At 46.1% G+C, this 14,705-nt stretch overlaps 1 protein-coding gene across 6 annotated transcripts in view; it reads left to right on the top strand.

Annotated features, from left to right (window-relative positions):
* Pde10a (phosphodiesterase 10A) overlaps window positions 1–14,249 on the top strand; it is a 413,930-nt gene extending 399,681 nt beyond the window's left edge. For all 6 annotated transcript variants that reach the window (XM_060373559.1, XM_060373560.1, XM_060373555.1 and 3 more), the window contains 4 exons: window positions 2,860–2,971; window positions 4,504–4,584; window positions 6,262–6,350; window positions 9,023–14,249. In XM_060373559.1, the coding sequence (XP_060229542.1) occupies window positions 2,860–2,971; window positions 4,504–4,584; window positions 6,262–6,350; window positions 9,023–9,140 (400 nt within the window). In that variant the 3' untranslated portion in view covers window positions 9,141–14,249. The remainder of the gene's footprint in view (window positions 1–2,859; window positions 2,972–4,503; window positions 4,585–6,261; window positions 6,351–9,022) is intronic.
* Window positions 14,250–14,705: the final 456 nt, after the last annotated feature.

Raw genomic sequence — 14,705 nt, forward strand, 5'->3', positions numbered from 1 at the left:
CCCAAAAGAGAAAGGAGAGAAAGCAAGAGAGAGAGGCAAGAGGCAGGGGTCCATTTATAGCTTCTGCTCAGCTGGACTACACCTGCCAGGTACATCTACCTGGCAGGAGACACATGATGACATCATAGGTTACTAGGCTACCAAGAAGCAGCCTAAATACTAACAGAAGCCACATGTGGTACTTGTCCTTATTAAGTCCCACAGCCACGCAAATACTTTATAAATCTTTGTGTATTTTACACTTTGATTTTTATTTGGCTCTGAATTCTTACACTAATGTTATTACATGCTTATTTCTTCTTGATGCATCAAATAACTACCACTTAATGACTAACTCATTTTCCCCACCAAGATGAATGTCCTAAGAGTTCTGTAGTCTCCTTAAGCATTTATGCTAAGCCATGCGGCCCTCCACTGCTGTCCCTGTCTTCGCCTTCATCATTCTGCTACAGTTCGTCTTGCATACTTGGTAAGGTAGCAATCTCTACCTGGCAATTATGTCTCTACATATTTATTTAGAAATCCTCCAGGAAGCCTCCACTTAGTGACTCTATTTTCTGAATGTTTTATGTGCAATTCTTAAAGCTGACAGAAAAGTGATATGATCAAATGTGCCCTCTTGATGCTTAGATTAAAAGACATTAGTGTGCCCTATAGTGTCTGCCTTCTCTGACTCACAGTGCCATTCCACGTTCATCACAGTGCTTCCAGAGTCTATCTTATTATGCAGGAATCCGGAACTGCTAGATAAAATGAATGTTTGAATTGCTAGATAAAATAAGTGTTTGAAATTCCCAAGGGACTGTGAGCGTCCTGTGACTGTGAACATGTCCTGTTCTGCGTTGCTTTCGGCTTCCACTCTGGAATCTGCAGTGAAAGGCAGGTCGTCACGAGTTCCTGCCAGGAGTGCCTTCAGCAAGAACCCATTCTGTCTGTCATAGCTGCGTCTTAGAACACATTCAGGGTTGATGCCTAATTCCATTCATAAACAATAAAATAACCACTCTGGCATTTCTGAGGGATCATGACCATCTAACTGACTTACAAATGAGAATAAAACTATAAATTACACTTAATAAAGATTCATGCCAAGTTTCCAGGCCGTTTACTTTCTCAGAAGCAGTAAAGTAATGACTTTACATTGTGTTGTATAAATAGTTTTGACAGTGAGCTCTGAACAGTAGCAGTTTCCTGGTCCTTCTGATCCTGTTATCAGCATTGTTAGGTGTGAGGCCATTGTTAGGTGTGAGGCCATTGTTAGGTGTGAGGTCATTTCCCTGGAAAAAGGTTTACACGTTCCATAGTGCTAATTAACATTGCTTATGCAGAGTTCTGAAATGAGAACTATTTTTTTCAGACTAAACCTTATTATACTATTTAGCATAAATATGTTGGGAGTTTTGGGGGAAGATACATTAGCTAAGACTGACATGCTTCAATTACATGAAATAATTATTTGTAAATATAATGCTAGTTTTCATGTTCTATATCTGTTTAATGAATTTACCAATTGAGGAAGGAAAAAACTTACTTATTTCTTTCAAAGGCCAAAATTAAAAAAAAAAAAGTTTTTCTTTTTAAGCTAACAGTTGGTCCAGAGAACTGTACGTTTCCCGGGTCATTTTAAGCTATTTGGGTCTTGGAATACCATCTCTTGGGAGATGAGAGGCAGCCAGATACAAATGTTGAACTTAGTTACTGACCCCAACCTGTAGCAAGCCTTTGCAGTGCTTCTTTCGAAAAGCCATACTGTGGAGGTTAGAGAGTGAACTAAAGGAAGAGGGCTGATGACAAACGGCAATCTGTGAGGTGGCATTCAGGAGCCTGCAGTGAAAACTAGGTGAGAGCCCTCTGCTGTCTGACAGAGAGATGATCCTGACAGACTGTCTCCATTGGTCCAGGCCATCTCCCTGTGGAGAAATCTACTGGTGGCCCAGTGGGTGTCCTTCAGATTCAGTAAACACCTGAAGGCTGGAAGTGTCAACACTGTCTCCCCTGTGACACAGTTCTATGCAACTGATGATCCTTATAAATTATGCAATCTTCTCTAGGTAACGTCAGGGTGTTATAATTCCTTACTTCATTTCACTAGACCAAGGATCCCTAAAGAAAATCCAGGAAAGCCACAGGCACCATGTTTCTTTGACTTTTGAAGCAATTATTGTTTTTCTTTGAGAAAATATTTAGCTGCATTACACAGACAGCAAGTTAACCATGCTGTGCGTGTTTAACTACGGACGCCACGAAGCTAAAAGGAGAACTCCTGTCTTTGTCAGAGTCCGAGTTTGAACCTGTTCTTGCTAAACAGCATAGCCTTGGAGGAAGGTGGCCTGTCCCACTGTGCAAAGGAACAAGCTCATGGCATACCCAAGCCCTCTTCTGACCTGGCCACACTACTCCTCCTTTAGAGAAGTTGAGCATTGTTGTATGTCTCGGACTTTGGGGATACAGGATGAATGTACTAGGGCAGGTTTTCTCCTCAGGAGACACCAGACTTGCAGAGGTCTGTGAAATGAAGGCTTGGCCCACAGCTCTGAGGAGAGCCAGGCAATCTGGAAGGTAATAGAACGCCTCCTGCAGTGTTTGCTCAAAGAGGGAGGTGCCTTCAGAGGAAATGGGAGCACAGAGCACACTCCTGTAAGGCTTTAGTAGAGGGACCTGACGTCACCACCCTTTAATTCCACTTTGTTGTCCTGCCTGCTAGACTGCGTGGTTTTGCTTCTTAATGCTTTCTCTGTCATAGGAAGTGTCACACGGGCAAACCTGAGTCCCGTAGATGCCTGCACCCCACCCTCACTCCCTGTAGTTCCCTGGGAAAAGTGCAAATACTGCATTCACCTGTTTTGTATTGTCTTTTAGAGACCGTGTAATTGGGCTGATGATGACTGCCTGTGACCTTTGTTCTGTGACAAAACTTTGGCCAGTTACAAAACTGACAGCCAATGACATCTACGCAGAATTCTGGGCTGAGGTATGTCCTTGCTTCTTATATTAGCTTAGACATTACCAAGAAGTGGGAAACTATTTTAATAGAAATGTGGCATGTGGCTAGTCCATCTACCTGATAACCTAACTGGCCATGTTAATAGACACCTTGGAAAACTGCTGTCAATCACACACTCCATGATGGATTATACAGTCACGCAGTAAAAGCTCTGTTACAGCCTAACTGGTTGAGGGCAAGTTCCCTGATCCGCAGGGAGAGAGTTTAGGACCATGCTTACTGAGCACTGCTGCAGCCATTCCCCTATTTGATAGCTGAACTTCCCTCTCCAGTATGCACTCCTGAAGATTGCTTTAAACATGCACTGGATACGGAGGGCTCTGGAGCCCTGGGCTACACCTGCCACCAGTGAGGAACTGAGGAGAGTTGCCTTTGTTTGCCTCTGGCATAAGACAGTGTCAGTGTGTTCACTGGCCAGCTCAGGTTCGGCCTTCTGGAGGGCAGCCAGCCTCTAAAGCAGCAGTTCTTAAACATTTGCAGGTTAAATGACCCTTTCACAGGGGTCACCTAAGACCATCTGAAAACACAGATATTTTCATTATGATTCATAACAGTATTATGAAGTAGTAATGAAAATAACCTCCTGGTTGGGGCTCACTGCATGAGGAACTGTATTAAAGGGTTATAGCAATAGGAAAGTCGAGAATCACTGCTCTAGAACATACACACATACCTTGTTTTCACTGTGTAACAGAACCTGTCATGCCTAGTTAATGAAAGTGATATCTTACACTGGTCTCATGTGCACCAATCCCTCATCACCACAGTCAGTCTGGTGGTATGTGTGAGTTACCATACATTCTACCAACACCACCTGGGAAAACTGGACTGTTGTTTCACCCTGATTTATCCTATGCAGGTCATACTTTACCAACCAGGTTTGTGCTCTAAGCTGTGGGTGAGGACGTGGAAGAAACATGATATAGGTTCTCTCCCTGCATACTCATAGATTCCCAGAGTCTGAGGTAGATAAAGCATCATTAAGATGTTCACACTTTAACCAGACAGGAGCAAGTGCCTTTGTAAGAGCCGCCGGGATGCTGTGTGCATCTTGTGGCCTCTCTAGAGGATGGTACAAATCCTCCTCCCAAAGCCTAGTGTGTGGGAAGTCCTCTCTGTACCCACCCACAGCAGGAAGGTGGCGGTACTAGCCTTCAGCTGTCTTGGATCTCCATGGACCGTTATGGCAAAATGCTTATCCTTCTTTGGAAAATGCCCTTAAAGCCCACTCATTGCACACAAAGGGAGAACCATTTGAAGAAGAAGCCAGGGCAGCCTTTCAGCCTTTGCACACATGTCCCCCGCTCCTGCCATCAGCTGCTGCCCAGTGGCACCAGAGGCACATTAGAGCACGGTACTAGATAGCGGCACAGAAATTACTGTTGCTTTGACACATCTCTTGGGGCATGAGGCATTTATTTTGAAGAAAATTTTTATCCACACCGTAATTTGGTATGGCTATTGGAAAACTACGAATACATTCCTCCTGTCTATTTTAGGGTGATGAAATGAAGAAACTGGGAATACAGCCCATCCCTATGATGGACAGAGACAAGCGAGACGAAGTCCCTCAAGGGCAGGTATGAAGAACGAGAGCCATGTATATGGCCATCTGTTTTTCTGTTCATCATCTCTATGGAACTTGGTGGTTTTTAATCTGGAACTATTCTCAGACATGGGGATCACTGTAACGTGTGTTCTGTCTGGTTCCTGCATCTGTGCGAACCTGCTGAAGTCCTGCTCACTCCGGGGGTAGATACCTGCCTCTCCCCCCTTAGCTGCTTCTTTTGTTTCACTATTTTACATTTGGTTATTAAATTATTTGAAATACATCTTATCATGTGGTTTAAGGAAGGGATCTAATAAAGTCCTCCCAAGTAGTTACAATAGATTCCATCCCAGTAAAAAGTTTTGTTTTAGGACTCCCAATGAGAATAGTACTTTGTTTTAAAATAGATTAAATTTTGCCAAATAAATAACTCCTTTTGCAGCATGAGGGGGAGTTTTAAACATCTGTGGGAGGCACAAATATTTTGCCAATTCCTCTAAACTCTAAATTGCATATTGTGAAGCTATTTTGTCACAATAGTAAAGTGCTCTGTCCCCCAATAAGTAATCCTTTTCTCTGGATGCTTTAGCCAAGTGACTTCTTGCTAAGGTTTAGGTTAAGCTATGAAAATAAAAAAGGGCCCACTGTGGTGGTTCATCCCTGTAACCCCGGCCCCCGGAAGCCTGTGGCAGGAGGCTCACGTGTGACAGGTCCACCTGGACTGCACATGAGGCACTGTCTCAAGCTTATGTTCAAAATAAAAACCTTCCAGCATTGTTCTAGCATGAAGATCATGATGGTAACTCGAGCAGGAGAAAGTGAGAACGACATAGAAACCCTGCTGTTTCTTGTCTTTGGTGCATATCAATGTCCAGTTGGTAAAGAAGCTGCTTAACCTAGGGGAGTTCATGGTGCCACTTTGCCATCTGTGAGCAAGTCACGAAGCAGGGCTCTTCAGTGGAGGGCAGTTATCTGTGCTCTGCTCCGCTCCACAATGATCCACGCCTGCCATTCCCTAGAGCACGCTGGGGTAACATCAGATGTTAGAACTGTGAAGTCTTATGAGAGAGAGAGAGAGAGAGAGAGAGAGAGTGCTGAGCTAGGAGAACTTCAGCGAACACCTGGGATGCCTGCTGAAGCACAAAAGTCTGGGGGAGGATAGGGATGGCACAGGCTGAAGGTAACAGGAGAAAATCACAAGTACATCAACAGCCCCTGAATGCTAGCTCCAAGAGAGCAGTTGAAGGGCTCTGAAATAACCACCGGGCAGCACTGAGTTCACAGCCTCTCAACAGGCCTTGGATTCACCCAGGTGTAGGTAGAATTTCCTTTAACTCGAGTTTTGAATCCCATGAGTGTGTAAACTGCAGTGGTGTGTCGAGGATTTGTGTGTGTATTCCAGGCATTCATCTAAACACACGGTCAACTACACAGGCACTGGTCCTCTCGGGCTCAGAAAACACGTGCAGCACACAGCAGAGAAAGCACAGAGCATACACATAGCACACAGCACAGCACACACACAGCGCCCAGAGCACACACATCACACAGGACACACTCAGCCCACAGTACACACACAGCACATAGAAGGAACAGCACATAGCAGGAACAGCTGACTCCCTACGTAGGCTTCAGCAACAGAAGAGTGGGGAGGGCCAGCATCCTAACGGTGACCTTGTTTCACGTCCCTGACCTCTCCCCGTGGCAGCTTGGATTCTACAATGCCGTGGCCATTCCCTGCTACACCACCCTGACACAGATCCTCCCGCCCACGGAGCCGTTGCTCAAGGCCTGCAGGTAGGCACAGTGTCAAGTGGCTTCAAAGCCATCCCGAACCCTGCGTGGGGTTTTTCACTCCATCAGCCCACAGGTATGGCATGTTTAAAGTTCCAGGTGAATCTTCTGATTGGAAGTGCGGGCTCTGCTCTCCATCAGCCTCATCCGGGAGTCTTGGGTGGGCCCCGTTGATGGGTTTCCTCAGGGATGGCACAGCCCCCCCGCTTTGCTTTCTTCTTATCCGAGTTGAATCTCAGACACTAGCTGATGCTAAAGCAGCCTCTTATGCAGCTCAGGCAGGACAAATGGTGCTGGCGGCCCTTGCCATGGACCAGGGTAGGTCAAGGGACAGCTGTCCAGCTGAGCTAAAGGGGCTGTGGGCAGAGGATCCCTTGAAGTAGGGTTCTTACCTGTGCACTGTGCGAGCTAACCATGAGGGGCCTCCTTGAGGGCAGTGCACCCCGTTCTGTAAGTGGCTCCCTTCCCTATTTGTGAGTGTCATGTCTGTGGTCTTTACTGACTAGACCCTGACTCCTAGATCCCTTGTTAGGCAGCAAGCTGTGACCTCTGACCCCCAGGGTGTTCCTGAGACACTCAAACAGACCTTCTGTTGCAAATCTCCTAGCCACCACGTGTCTTCCTCAGTGACTTACACGGTGTGTATGAGGAGAGCATGTCCATTCATTCTCTCCAAAAGACAGCAGGAGGCCCTGTCAGCATGCAGAGGCCTCCCCCGTGCTGCGTCTAAGGGCAGTACTGTCTGCTCAGGTGCTTTTCGGGGCAGGCGCTCAGCCTAACTCGCAGCAGGAGCTGTATGTGCAGGAGGAGAAAGCTGGGTGGGTGCCTGTCCTGTCGGGTGTGCTCTGCCCCCCCCCCCCATTAGCTGCAGATTCTCTGCACCTCTCCCCTTCCTTTTCCTGAGATTCCAACTCAGTTAAGAACACTGACAGTTTTTAAAGATTCTGATTTTCTTTGTGAGAGAAATTCCTTGAGGGAAAGCAGGAGGTGAATGGTGTCTGGGGCACTTCCTCAGTGGCTCAGTCTTGCTGAAGTGGAACCAGGGGAAGATGAGGGCAGACATTTAGCCAGAAGGTATTAAATAAAACCCGAAAGTGGGGTGCTCCAGCTTCTGCTGGGGTTCTTGAGATGAGGTTTCTCTGCGTAGCCCTGGCCATCCCAGAACTTGATGGAACTCGGAGATCCATCTGCCTCCGCCTCCTGGGTGCTGGGATTAAAGGTTTGCACCACAACTGCCTGGCTTATAGATTACTTTTTCAAACACCAAACAAATAACACCAACGAGGAAAGCCATCTAAGATCATCTGTTTCCCTATCTGGGACATGGTGTTCCCTCCCTCCGTTCCCGGATAGTAGCACACTCAGTCCATCATGCCAAGCTTCAGTGGCCTCCATCACAGGGAGTTGACTGGAATTTGATCCACAGAGGCCAAGAGTGATGGCTTCACACAGTAGGCTCACTCCTGGTGGTGGTGGTGGGGACCAGCTTACAGAAATGCCCACTTTCAAGGGCAATGGAGACATCATCTGAATCCGGACCTGCAATCTAGGCCGGAAACACCCTTTCCCGTCTGGAATGCTGTGTTTTGTAATAAACAGTGAGACGCTGTCAGGCTAGGTAGCTGTTGGGACTTCCAGTTCGGGACTGGCTGCCGGGCACTCGGCACAGGCAGCCTGGTGAGTATGCTAGGGGGCTTTGGGCAGCTTTGATGAATCCCCGCTTCTCTGTGCCCACGTCACTTCTTAAGGACAATTTTTGTGTTTAAATATAGCACACAGGAAGATTTAAGAAAATTACCAGATAGGATATATCTTTTCCCAACATGTCAGAAAAACCTCTAAGATCTAGGGAAAGCATACATGTCATATACAGGCTAAAAGTTCTATCCTTCCCGCATTATATTTTAGGAATCTCTTTTTCTCCTCCCACCCCCCAAAAAAAGACCTTAGCATGCTTGCTAATAAAAGAAAATTAGGGATTTTTTTTTTTTTTTGTAGTGCTTGTGTGTAAATCGTGTGCTTGCCAGTGTTGAGACTCCTTTCTGACACTGACTTTGTGTGAAAGAAAATCGAGTCAGGGTGGCAGTGCCACGGAGAGCTCTGCCAGTCACACAGGACAGTCACCGTTGTGGGGTTTCTGTGTGTCTGTGATGTCTCAGCTGAGGGCGAGAGAGAGAAGACTGGACTGACTGACGGCGCAGAGGTGCCTCTTCTGCAGTAGGGTGCTTTGAAAACCCAAGTCAGCATTTTTAGTTGCTCTACAAACGCAAGGCTGTTTAGGTTAAGGGCAGCAGAGAGGTTAATTGGCCTCCTTAATCCTACCTAACTTTGATAGTGCCATTCCTGCTCTCCCATCTGCCACCATCCCTGGCTCTCCCTTGCCGGGATCAACCCCCTGCTGACCCTGCCCTCAATAATTAGGAAATGCCTGGGTTTCTGTCTTTGCAGCCCAGAGCCAGTACAACAGGATGCCCAGTGGTCTGGGGTCTCCGGGGCTCAAGGCTGAGGTCACTGGCAAGAGCCTCCCTGGCTACCCCACACTAGCCACTGTCGGCATCAGAATGACCCCATTAAGGCTGTACTCAGCTATCTCCATCCTGCTAAAAGTGTCACCTTTGAAAGCCAGTCCAGAAACCCACTTGAATGCCACCTGTAACTGTGTCCTGTGTTCCTAGGGATAATCTCAACCAGTGGGAGAAGGTGATTCGAGGGGAGGAGACTGCGTTGTGGATCTCAGGCCCGGCAGCTGGCAAAGGGGCGTCCGAGAAGCTGCCCGTGAAGGTTGATGACTGACCCTGACACCCTGCCCGGCCAGAGACTGACTCACATCCCGCTTCTTTGACTTCATTCTTTTTATTTTCAAGGGGTGCAAACCTCTCCCAGAAGGTACCGTTGCACACGCCGCACACACATGTGAGGCAGAGGACTTCCTGCTTGCCGCACATGGCTGGGACCGTGAGCGACCCCGGGCTCCGCCATCTTCAGACATTCAGGCTCTTCTGTGGCCCCACCCGACTTCTGAATGCCACTCGCTCACACGCCAGCACTGCAGTGGCTGGGGGAGAGCAGAGACCACAGGAGGGGTTCTTACCCATGTCCTTCCATGAGGGCGTGGCCAGCACCCTGTTCTGGGCTCTGCCTCTGACAGTAATGCTGCTAGCTGGCACTGGTTATAAATAGGACACACACGTCCCTGTCGTGAAGTTCACACGTGACCTCCTCGTAGGTAACTGAGTTGGAGCCTGGGACACAAGTCACAGGGCCACAGGTGATAGAGAACTCCCAGTTGTTGATTTAGGCAGACCGTAGGTGTGTTCTTTCAGTTCATTTGGGGACGCGTAGGTGAGTCAGCTCCACTCTGACGGAAGCAGAACTCTGCCCTGGAGATTCGGGGTGCACCCCAGGCTCCCGAGAACCGCAGCTCTCACTTCAAACCATGTCAAGGAATTAAAACACTCCCCTGCCCCTTCCCCACCACTGTAGCCTTTGGCAACTTTACCAAACCCTTTGCACAAAAAAAAGAAAAAAAAAAATAAAAGTAAGGTGTATAAATTTTCTCCAGCAAGCAAATCTTATGAGTAAAAAAACAAAATATGTGAATTTTAATAATTTCTTTATATTTTCACTGTGTGTTATGCCAGAATTTTAGTCACATCTAAAATGAAAGATTATTCTAGAAGGCTCTTCATTCCATGTCGCACTCCCCTCACAGGCACTGAGAGTGTGGCCTTAGTCTCCTGGAGAGCCGATGCCTCCCCTGACTGTGCAGTCAGGCCTGACAGGAGGAGGCTTGGGGCCACCGCACTGACCTTGATTGTGTCTTCTCTGCTGCTCTCACCATTCAGACCTCCACAAAGAACGCCGTGTGCGGCTAGTTCTCCTGTATGGCTTTCTGGTGACTGCTGCTGTGCAAAGTTAGAGAAGCCGGCAGAACCCTCTGGTCCCTTCCTGTGGGTCCTAAAGAAGTCACAGGCTCATGCCCTGAGGACTCTCAGGACAGTGGCATGGAGACCAGAGGATCCGTGGTTGGCTCACTTAGTGAGCCTTGGGAAGGTAGAGACAGATCAGAAACAAATGTCTCACTCACCGCTCTGGCAGGAGTATGAAAAGTTGCTTTAAAACGAATTTTTGGAATAGACTTCGATATACACAGGAGTGTGGCATTTGCAAAATCTATTCAGCCCCCCCCCACACATACTGATATATGTTGTAGCAGAATGGGCTGAATACAAATCTTGTTCTTACTTTACATTAACACGGTGTGCTCAGTTCCCTCATGGGCTTCTAAACGGTTGCCATCTGCCCTACGCACCACTCCATTTCCTGATGTCACCATACAAACTAGAAGGTGATGCCGGTGGGAGAAGCTACCACAACACCATGGCTGTGTGTGTATGCATGGTTTGGAGACAAATACACAGATGTATTTATGGCACACACACATGAGACAAAAGGAGAGAAGAGAAAGAAGCAAGCGTTTGTAAAAAATGACAGTCACCCTCCACTCAAGAGCAGTGGTTTTCCACGTTGGGAATCAGGTCGCTCTCCATAAGGAGATGACGGTAGTGTCCTTCTGTGAGTGTTGACCAAGGCAAGCCCACTTTCCGCATACAAACATGCGACCCTGGATTCAACAAGAAGCCACTCTGTCAGCACAAGCTGGTCATCCATCTTGGAAGCTGAATTGCAAGAGGGGGCAGCATTTAAGATGATTGTTTTAACTCGGGCATTCTGAAGGCACGTGTTGAATTCTGTCCCCGAGTATGTAAAAGGACCCTGGTGGTGGGAATCCTATGCCGGCTCTAGCATTTCATGGTTGCTGTGGTAATAGGGATAGCACAGAAGTCTCTTTTAATTTGACCTAGCCAAATGGTGTGGCCTAGGAATTTATTGGCCGGTCAATCTCATGTGAAATATTGTCACATGAAAAGCAGGAGTGATAGAAGGCTATACTGAGAAGACCTTTGTAACGTTCTCACCACGTGCCAAGACTCAGGAGGCATAGATTTGCCCAAAATAAAAGAGGCCAGGATGCAGCTGTATTTAGTTAATATTTTATTTTAGAATTCATGCAGTCAAGAGTGTTGTTTATGTCCTAGCAAATATATTTAGCGGACAAGAACTTGAATTTTGCCTCTAAGCTTCTTCCCACCTCCCCCCCCATGTGTTTTTCTCACAAAAGGTTTCCAGGAATTTCTCATTAATGTCTGATGCAAACTGGGTGACTAATAATGAATATAAACAGAATTTTTCAGTTTACCAAGATTATATTATTTATGATCATTTGTAATGTTCAAATTTTATAGCCCTGGTAATTGATTTCATTTCTTTCCACACTTTGTGGTGTCTTTGTATCTGGGAAAATGTTCTTGGATAGTGAAATGCATGCCAACACCAACCTGAAGTATTGGGCCTGGGCAGTGGAATACAGTCCTAAAATTTGTAAACATCCGTCAGTTGTCAGTTCCACATTAGAGCCCATGGGTGGCCCTGGTAAAAAGCATGCTGGGGCAACAGTCAGCCTTCTACCTTTCTAGGATGCTCTCTTCCTAGGGAGAGCAGTTGAATCCTGTCCCCAGCTCCCTCTAGCTGGAAAAGCATGCTGTCTGCTGTCACTGGTGATGCTCCAAGATGACTCACTCCCACAACAGCAAAGACAGAGTCAGTTTGATCTGACCGGCTTAGTGTAGCTCTCTCTTTTATTTTTTAGCATGTGTTGGCATTTTTGTTTCATACACACTCAGTGAATTCTGCCTTCTCAGTGTGTTCATACATGTGCTAGCCATGTTAGCACAGCCAGCCTGTTGCTGCACGATGCCTTAGGAGACCGGGCCTTTAAATGGGCTTAGTTTGGCCTAGAGAGTTTCTGCTCTCTTAGATCTAAATTAAGGCCTCAGCTTTAACAGGACTAAAATATTCGCCATGCCTTGGCCTGTGCCTTTATTTTAAATGCTGGCTTTCCCCCTTTCTCTCTGGGGCTCACTTTTCACCCTTTGCAAATGTAAAGGACAGCATTTAAAGGGGCATGTTCCTGGTTGGTCCATCAGGCTCCCCTCATCACCCCACTTCAGTGACATCTACCCTGGTGACATTGTCAGGAACTATGACTCCAGCTGGAGGCGCAGTTCTTCTGGGTTCTGGCTCCCCAGCTGGCTTTGCCTTTGAAAGTGTCTTCTCTCTGTATATTCCAACCCTGAGTTTGCTCTGCTGAGACTGTGTGTTCTGGGATTCTTGGAAGACGATTCATCCAGTCACAGACTCCTCCAGCTGCAAGTGACAGTTGTGGTGACATCTGAGTTAGTCACATGGATGTCAGCCATGGCTTCCCCTTACATGGCCGTTATATTTCCACGTGTAAGTCTTTGTTGCTGTCCATTTGACTGACATTATTTATACTAAGTTGAAATTAGAGATCTCCCATGGAGAACACTGTTTAAACAAAGTTTTATCAACAAGAGTATTTAAGGTATTTTATGCAATGACAGAAACAGAACAAAGAAAGAAAAATGCTTTTAGAGGTGTCCTTGTTGCCGGTGGGGAGTGAAGAACAGCATTGCTAGTATGAAGAAAAACACACTTAGAACCCAGAGAACCACCTGCCTGTGTCGCATGCTTTGTCCCTGCTCAGTAGAGGAAAGCAGTGCTTTCCAGGCCCCGAGAGTCTCCCTGCTCCTTACTGTAACTGTGAGGATTTGTAGCTGAAACAGCACACCTGAGTCTGGCCCTGAGGGGGCACAGAAACATGCCCGAATGCCAGGGCGGAACCACAGCTGAATACAGCGTCTGCCACAAAGGAAGTCAGCGCACTTTCTCAGTGCTTAATCTCCAGGTACTCTACATTTATCCCTTATGTAAATTAACTCCCCAGACACTGGTTATTGTGTAGCCCTCCAAAATCACAATTCTATCATGGGCATCCCCACTCTCTCTTTCGGTTTGGTCACCCTAACCCTAGTCTTATGCTGTATCTAGAATAGTGAGTATAAATGACGTGTGGGAATACTGTTTCCATATGATCTGTTGTATGGAGTATATGCTACATGTTCATTTCCTGTACACAGGAAAGTGCAGTTGATTGATGCTCAAAAGTATCTCTGTATAGTGCCCCGCCTATTTAAAAATCACGTACTTGCCCAGAACACTGTGAAATGCTTCGCAAAACTACAAATGCAGCGTCTGGATTCTTTCTGAGAAGAGCAACTTTCTCCACATGAACACGGAAACAAAAGAGATCCTCCATCCACACCCAGCCTGGGCACCTCAGAGGTCAGGATGACAGCCTTCTTGCTGGCCAACACCTGCTGGAGCAGGGGGTACAGGTCCCGGCATCTGATCCTCAGTGGATGGGTCTGCAGCCAAAGCCTTAATGGGCTCTCTTTTGAAGGGGAAAGAAAGAATTTCAAGTTAACAATATCCAACGTTATTATAGCTGATGAGTTAGTAAATTCCAAAAAGATGATTTTTTATGTATGACATTAAAAAAAAATCTTTGTAAAGTGCGCAAGTGCAATAATTTAAAGAGGTCTTATCTTTGCATTTATAAATTATAAATATTGTACATGTGTGTAATTTTTCATGTATTCATTTGCAGTCTTTGTATTTAAAAAATCTTACTGTTATGTTTGTATAATAGAACAGTAATCATTTATTATAACTCGGACAAGGTGTAAATAAATTCATAATTCAAACAGCCAGTATATATGCATATATGGGTGTTACATTGCAAAAATCTCTATCTTTGTTCTACTCACATGCTTAAAGCAGTAAGGAATCTTTTGTGGATATGTAATTATACATATAAAGTATATATATATGTATGATACATGAAATATATTTAGAAATGTTCATAATTTTAATGGATATTCTTTGGTGTGAATAATTGAATACAAAGTTTTTAAAATATCATCTCTCAAGTTTGCTCTCGTTTGTGCGGAAGACGATAGATACCCAGAGAGGCTCTGTAGGTGGCAGCCAGATCCTTTTCCCACAGACACTTGCTTGTCTGGGAGACCACACAGTCTATACCAGCTACTGCTGGTAAACTGCTACGGAGAGGAACCAGAGGGCAGCTTCTCTATATAAAGGTTAAATATATTCCTCACCCTCATCAGGGTCTGTGCTTGTTAGTTGTGTGTGTATGTGTGTGTGTGTATGTATGTGTGTGTACATGTGTGTGTTGACACAAGCTAGAGTTTTAGGGGCAGAGGAGATCCAACTGAAAAAAATGCCATAGTAATTGGCTTGCAGACAAGTCTATGGGACATTCTCTTAATGATTGATGGGGAAGGGCCCAGCTCAGTATGGATGGTACCACCTCTGGGTTAGTGGTTTTGAGTGTATAATAAATGAGGCTGAGCA

Source organism: Meriones unguiculatus, chromosome 20 (genome assembly GCF_030254825.1).
Source record: "Meriones unguiculatus strain TT.TT164.6M chromosome 20, Bangor_MerUng_6.1, whole genome shotgun sequence".
NCBI classification, from domain to species: Eukaryota; Metazoa; Chordata; class Mammalia; order Rodentia; family Muridae; genus Meriones; species Meriones unguiculatus.